Source organism: Antrostomus carolinensis, unplaced genomic scaffold, assembly GCF_000700745.2.
Source record: "Antrostomus carolinensis isolate BGI_N321 unplaced genomic scaffold, ASM70074v2 scaffold16141, whole genome shotgun sequence".
Classification (NCBI taxonomy): Eukaryota; Metazoa; Chordata; class Aves; order Caprimulgiformes; family Caprimulgidae; genus Antrostomus; species Antrostomus carolinensis.
The window spans coordinates 1,505-9,012 of record NW_010294930.1 but is presented as its reverse complement, the minus strand read 5'-3'; the positions used below and the strand labels follow the sequence as shown (position 1 = coordinate 9,012).

The following is a 7,508-nucleotide window of genomic DNA, read 5'->3' as shown; positions in this document are numbered from 1 at the left end:
TAAGACTTGGTCTCATGAACTGAGATGGGTGTTAGGATTTTCCATTTCCTGCTCACAAGTTGGAAGCTTAACTTGTTCCCTACATTGTGGCACAAGTTCCAGTGCAAATCTAGGCCAAAAACCCATCCTTGTGGGGCTACCTGGTCATCAGTTTCAAAAGGCCTTGGAACAGGCAAGCCAAGGCAACTCTGCACTTTTTGAAAGTAGGTTTATTCTTCTCTAGAGCTTGTTAATAAATCACACACTACTGCTGGGTTCTTCTCTTACCATTAGCACTAATAGTCTCTGGGAATGGAAATTTCTCAGGTCCACCTGAGGAAAACCCAGGAACACTTACTGCTTACAGTCCACAGAGAGGCTCTCTCTTCACAAAGGACAGAAAGGCAAGCGGACCTCTTCCAGTAGCTGATTGAGCATTAATCAACTAGTCTCTGGGTCTCTTAGTCTCCTAGAGTTTTAAGCTCTAGGGGTCGAACCTTGAGCTTGAAACATCAATTGCACTGAAAACAAGACATGACCCTAAATATGTCTATACCATTATGTCAAGCAGTACCCCTCCAAAGCCAACTCACCTCAGAACCTACCAACAAGGCTGCACGTGGCACTGGAACACGCGCTGTAGAGCACTGAAGCATTGCAAATGTTAAGCACTGCCAGACCTCCCGGGCACACTGCTGGTCCTTTGCACGTTCTAAAAAACACTCATGGAGGGGGAGAGTGAGCAGGATGCAGAGTACATTATGCCTCTGGTCACTACTGGGATCTGCTCTTTCAGAGGGGTACAGATTCAAGAGATGACCTCTATACAAAAGACCATGCCAATTGTTTTGGAAGAGGTCAGAAAAAGAACACATTGCCAACATACAGAGTAGAGCCATGAGCAAAGTGTCACAAAAAAAGAAATGGCTCTGTATAGAATTGCACAAAGTAAGTAACTTTGAATTTATCTCTATAGTATCACATAGCACAGCAAAAATACTGACAGATTTCCCATTTTGAGACACTTTTCAAGGTAGTAATTGCCAGGACTGGTAATCCTTTCCTTCCCCTCTGCCCACCCAAAACCCAAATCCATCTCCTGTGTTATTTATACCTAATGAAAATAAAAGAGTTCATGAACTATAGTGACATTAACCGTAATCAAGACAATTCACCACGTAAAGCAATTCTGCAAGTAGTTTTACAATGTTCCTGGCGGAAGGGAGTGTGTTGAAACAGGACAGTTACACTCTCTGGATATGTGGTACTTTGAAGTGGAGATGAAGTGAAACTGAAAAAAAATACAAATTTGAACATCAGTGGGGATGTATATTTCCTCACTCTTAAAAGCCTGAGCCTTTTTTCCCTTGAAAATACTGGTAGAAGAATCACATATTCTTCAGAATCTCTTTAAAACTGCACAATATTTAATAATTGCACAATAACGTGTTCAGTTTTTGCATTGAAGGCTGAAGGGAGATCCAAGAAATTCACTGTGGTAAAAGTCTTTAGTCAGCAGAAAGTGCTTTGAAGAAAGCAGTAGGAACTGGAAGGAAATTTCCAACACCTGCAGTTTTTGGCTACTGGTGGGTAAAAGAAAGTAAAGTTTTGGGATGTGCTGAAACCTTCAAGGTGAGAGTTGATCTCACAGTAATTTTTAAGAGATCTACAACCACTTGCTCATTAACAGCTACAAGCAAAGCAGAACAGCAATATTAACTTCTGTGCAGAAATTCATATGTTTGTGTGTCATGGCTGTATCCCAGCCCATTTTGAGTCCAAGATTTTGCAGACATAGGAAATAAGGCTCTCTGCTAGATATGAGGAACAGTCTTAAGGTGCTTTTCCCCATGCCTACATCTGTCCATTTCCTCTTCCTTTAATACTGCTGAGTATGAGCTTTAACCTCATTTAGCTTCCATAAAACCTCCAAATTGGTTGTTGCTTCTAATATTTCAACTCTCCATACTGCTTGCAAGACAGCTGAATTGAAAAAGTTTTCAGGTTCAGGTCTGGGTGTTATCATCTGTTACTAGATATAAGTCTTCAGGTCTCCATTGCGTGGGAAACAAATTAAGTTTATGACCTGCTTCCACACAAGCAGGTACCACACACAAGAGGACTTCATTCCGCATGTCTACCACAAACCCACCGAAGCTGCTGCTCTGTTTGGAGGTCAGTTAACTCATCAATGGATCTCCAGCTGCACTGACAAGCATATGCTCGTGCTCCTTTCTTCTTTATCATCTTCGCTCTTAGTTTACTGAGCTCAGGCATGTTATTCCTGTCAATCAAGTGCATTCAGTTTAGGATCATGCATTTTTTTTTAAAGAAAAAAGATCAGTGAGGCCATTTAAATTCAGAAAAGCTCTCAAGAACATTTCTGAGCACCACTGCCATGAATGAACTTAGGGATATGTTTAAAGTCTGTTTTGAAGGCAATCCTTTCCTCAGAGCAGTCTTGGTGCGTGGTTGCTGTATTCTCAGATCAGCTGGAGATTGATGTTTTTGTAAGCAATGTTCTCTGTCTGGTTTAGAGACCCTGTGCCAACCTCCAGAGAAAGAGTTGTCAAGAAAGCCAGGTAGAGTTAATCCTTGTGTTAAGAAATTATCTAAAAATTTATTTATCTTATCAAACTTACTGTAAAAATCCCTATGCAGAATGGGTACAACTACAGAGTTAAACTTTTCATCAGGAACTATTACTCAGTTAAAATGACTGAAATTAAATGGCCATAAAAGGAAGAATGTACATCAAACCACAAATAATTCCCGTGCGAGCATCAAACACAACAAATGAAAAATTAGTATGGCTATTACAAAAAAAAATTTGTTTCAAAAAACAAGTGAAAATTTAGCATTTTAAGTATTCTTGCTCTCATGACCTCCTCCTGGCCAGCAAATACTGGCCATTTAATTGCTCAAAAACGACATGAACAAGCCCAGCCAAACAATAAAAACCCAAAACAAACATAAAAGAAATAATTTTTAGAAAAAGAGGTCAGACACCTATTCATAGAAGGCAAATGTTTAATCTTCAAATTTGCTTTTCAAAATTCAGGTTAGTCAAAATAAATAGCTAAATTTCTTGCTAAAGATCACAGATTTTAATCAGCATTACAAGTATCTGGCACTAATGCCTTTCATGTAATTTTTTTTTAAATTTATTAATTTAAAGATCTCAGAAGCAGAATAATTTAGACTTTGATTAAAAAAAAAGAATCATATTTTTTATTTAACCTTTCCAGCTACCAAACTCATCTCAGGAGACTAGTGCAGCACTGTATTTTTAATTCTGCTTCAAATAATGGGAAAATAAGATCTGCATTCAGAAAGAAATACGATTTTTGAAACTGGAAGGAAAATACAGGAAAAAACCTAATATGTAATACAAGAAAAATACTGGAAAAGGAGATGATTTATCCACTACTGTTCTGCTCCAGCTGTCACACCCTCTGGTGGTCAAGCACATATTCTGAACACAGCCACTACCTCCACCAGTCAACGGGCGCAGACAGAGACTTTACTAAAATAAGAGGAATCCAAATTTGACGCCTGTATTAGGAACATGCCCAGTGAAGGATCCTTCACTAAATCTTGGCATTGGATACAGTTTTAGAGAAACTGGAAATAAGGATTCCTTAATTTTAATCTTAAAAAAAATTTGAAATACTTAAAGTCAAAGACATCACAATATAAGAAAAAACAAAAATCCCACCCCACCATTTAACCAAACCTTGCTTCAAAAAGAAGTCTGTTAAGAAATCAAACTATTTGATTGTCATGGAACATGACAGGATAACACTTTTTACTGGAAAAAAGAAAATCTGGCTTGAAAAAATCGCAGTCTGCATGACTGAAGGCATAGTGAGAAGTACATGCTGAACAGTCTACATTCATTTTGTAGGCATCCTGCAATGGCACGCCAGAGGCCAACCCATCACACAGATTATCTGCTTATTTCAGCAGTAAAGTTGCCTTTTGATCCATGAAACCTGATTTTTTTTTTTTTTTAAGCAGAGAAGGACAGAGATGGGGGAAGAATGGAAAGGCAGGAAAACAGATTATGGGAGATGTTGCATCCCTCTCCCTGCAGACTTTCCCACCTGATCACTGAACAGGTTGCACTCATGCTCCATTTGAGGTAACACAGGAGTGCTCAGGACTTTTAATCTTTCCCATTCTCTATCAAGCCCCAAAGCACAGTAACATAATCCTAATAGCAAATCCACCTCAGACATACCTGAAAAAAAGATAATCACAGGACTGATCCCAGATGTAGTCATTGAAAAGTGAAACACGGAAGTCACAAGCAGTACAATGTAGCTGATCACATGTTCTGATTGAAAAAGAACAGAAAGCTCCAAGAGTTGTTATAATCACAGAACCTACACAGATCAGAACTGTTTTAAAGTACAGTGCTCACTCAGAAATAGCACGAACAAGCTTACACTGTAATCTTAATTTTTTTACATCTCTGGCACATTCATCATGGTATGTGTTTTAACTGTATGATCATGTATTACTTTTACAGGTTCCTAACCTCACTGAACACATTAAATAAACTGATATTCTCTTGATATATTCTCTTTGGTCTTCATTACTGGTGTGGCACCTAACCAGCATCCAAATATGCATCAAGTGCATAATTACCTACTACAAAAAATCCTACATGGACATGCAAGAATGTTCTATAGGATGTTGGCGATAAATCTTTAAAGTTCCTCTCCTACTAAGTTCAGCTGCAGTTGCAAAGCACTCTGGCTATTTTCAGTTCAGACCCTGGGATGATTTAAACCAGCCCACTGATTTAAGTCACATATTTGGCATCACATAGAAAGCTGAAGAGAGGCAGGGAAAAATAACAATACTCTAGAGCAGCAATTTCCTTAACTACATGTTACTGATTTTTGGAGTCTCATGTCTCATTTGCACACATCTTTCAACTCCTCAAATGAACAAAAGATCTAGTGGTCAACAGCAGGGGACTGGAAGGAACCAGCTGACTTCAGCTGCGGTTACAGGCAGCCACAGGTTTAGATGAGTGTAGGGCTGTCCTGTCCAGTTCAAACACAGAACTCTGTAGCACCACAGAAACACAGCTGAGAATAAAAATAATGATAAAGCAAGTAGAACATTTTATTTCATATTTCTTACCTTTTTGAAATATTTGTTCCTATGCCATATGGTGAAGAGCTTCCACCCAGGTACACTGGACAGCATCTATATGGATTTCATTCAAAAATATTAAATTACAGCAAAACATTTTGGAGAAAGCAGTACAATGCTTCTCCTAGTTTAACAGCTTGGTATTTCTAAAGTCATATTTATTAAATACAGGCAAAGCATCCAAATGTTTACAAATTATAGAATTTTGAAATTTCCATTAGCAAGGTGTTCAAAGAAAAACTCTATGACAACCACTCTCTATACCAAATACACACCGGACTATATATTGCAGCACTGATAAATGTATACATCTGTAAGGCAAAGGAAGCTGTTTTTCAATAACTTAAAAAATTAATAAATTTATAATAAATATTTTTGACCACATGAAAGCACATTAGTAATTCTTCAAAATTATCTTTCTGTTTATCTTTGTCTTTTTTTAAAAAGAATGCTTCTTTAAATAGTTTCCTCTTAGTTAATGTCGACACGGATTAAACAGTAGTAATATTATTAGGCTGACAACACGCTATCATCAAGCTGTGTTCAACTGGCCAAAACATTTTTCACTTACCTTTTCCTACCAGCCTGCACAACAGCACTATTGCTTTCAGGTGTGAGATTTGAAGAGTTGGACTTCAATTTCTATTTAAAAAGCAATGGAAGAATAAAAGGCAGCAACAGGAGAAGTCATTTGCAGATGATACAAAACGGGGAGCAGGGGTTGGTACGCCAGATGACTATGCTGCCATTCAGAGGGACCTCGATAAACTGCAAAAGATGGGCTGAGAGGAATCTCTTGAAGTTTAACTAAGGGGAAATATGAACTCCTGCCTCTGGGGAGGAATAACCAGATACACTGAGGGCTGACCAGCTTTGCAGGGAAGGCTGTGGGAAATTCAGTTGATGACAAGTTGACCATGAGCCAGCAACGTGCCCTTGCAGCACAGAAGGCCAACAGCATCCTGGCTACATTAGGAGGGACCTTGCCAGCAGGTCAAGGGAAATAATCCTTCCTCTCTACTCAGAACTGTTGAGACAGAATCCCAGTATGATTTTGGTTGGAAGGGACCTTTTGAGATCATCTAGGCCAACCCCCCTGCTCAAAGCAGGGTCAGCTTCAGCAGCTTGCCCAAGACTCTGTCCAGTTGGGTTCTGAAAATCTCCACAGACAGAGACTCTGCAACACCCCTGGGCAGCCTGTCCCAGTGTTTGACCACACTCGCAGCAAAGAAGTGTTTTCTTGTGTACAGATGGATTTTGTGTGTTTCTGTCTGTGCCCGTTGCCTCTTGTCCTGTCACTAGGCACTACAGAAGAGTAGTGGCCCCTTCTTTACTCTGCTCCTCAGGCATTTACACACATTGGTAAGATCCCCCTGGAGCCTTCTCTTCTCCAGGCTGAACAGTCCCAGCTCTCTCAACCTCTCCTCATATGAAAGATACTCCAGTCTCTTAATCATCTCCATGGCCTTTTGCTGGAGGCTCTCCAGTAGCTCCATCTCCCTCTTGTACTGGAGAGCCCAGAACTGGACAGAGTAGTCCAGATATGGTCTCATAGACATGTCTGGAGTGCTGTGTCCAGTACAAAAGAGACATGGGCATAATGGTGATTAAGGACTTAGACCATCTGACAAACAGGTAGAGGCTGAGAGAGCTGTAATTGTTTAGCCTGGAGAAGACCAGGGTCGGGAGAATCTTATCAATGTATAAAAATACATGATGGGGAAGAATAAAGATGTAGTCAGACTCTTCTCAGAGGGACTCACTGACAGGAGGAGAGGCAATGGGCACAAATTGAAATACAAGAAATTCCAGTTAAATGTATGAAAAAACTTCTTCTGGGGTGGTCAAACACCGGAATAGGTTACTTAGGGAGGCTGTAGTCTCCATCCCTGGAGACATCCTCACTATAGGATTGTTTTCATTTCTGTTTTATCTTCCAAGCGTATCCTACAGCTTGTTTGAGTTCGTATTTTGCTTAAACCACTTTTAGTTTATGGTGTTTTTCTGTCCATTGCTGAATCTCACCCGTTCTGCATTTCTCCAGACTCCTACTCACCAGAGGTGTTTTCACAAAGCTGCTGTCATTACAGATTTCATCAATAATGTCGTCTATATCTTCTTCACTGCTGCCAGCACTCATTAACAGTTTAGTTGATCTAAAAACCAAACAAATCAGCCTTAATTTTGTAGCATGACCAGAGCAGTTCTAAGAATTGTAAATTAAACCATAAAATTAGTTACAGCCTTTTTCCTCTAATATTTTTGTAGTATCTAAGGTTGGCCATCCAAATCATGACTGGACAGATGTAACCTGCAGGATGACACTTTTCAGTCCCTACTGAACTGTCTCATCATAGGTC

At 39.5% G+C, this 7,508-nt stretch overlaps 1 protein-coding gene across 1 annotated transcript; it reads right to left on the bottom strand.

Moving 5' to 3' along the window:
• Nucleotides 1-2,103: 2,103 nt before the first annotated feature.
• CFAP418 (cilia and flagella associated protein 418) lies at nt 2,104-7,300 on the bottom strand. Its single transcript, XM_010177812.2, has 5 exons — nt 7,205-7,300; nt 5,720-5,790; nt 5,137-5,202; nt 4,223-4,318; nt 2,104-2,263 (listed from the first exon to the last, which is right to left on the bottom strand). The coding sequence occupies exons 1-5, from the start codon at nt 7,286-7,288 to the stop codon at nt 2,104-2,106; spliced, it is 477 nt and encodes a 158-aa protein (XP_010176114.2). The 5' UTR covers nt 7,289-7,300.
• Nucleotides 7,301-7,508: the final 208 nt, after the last annotated feature.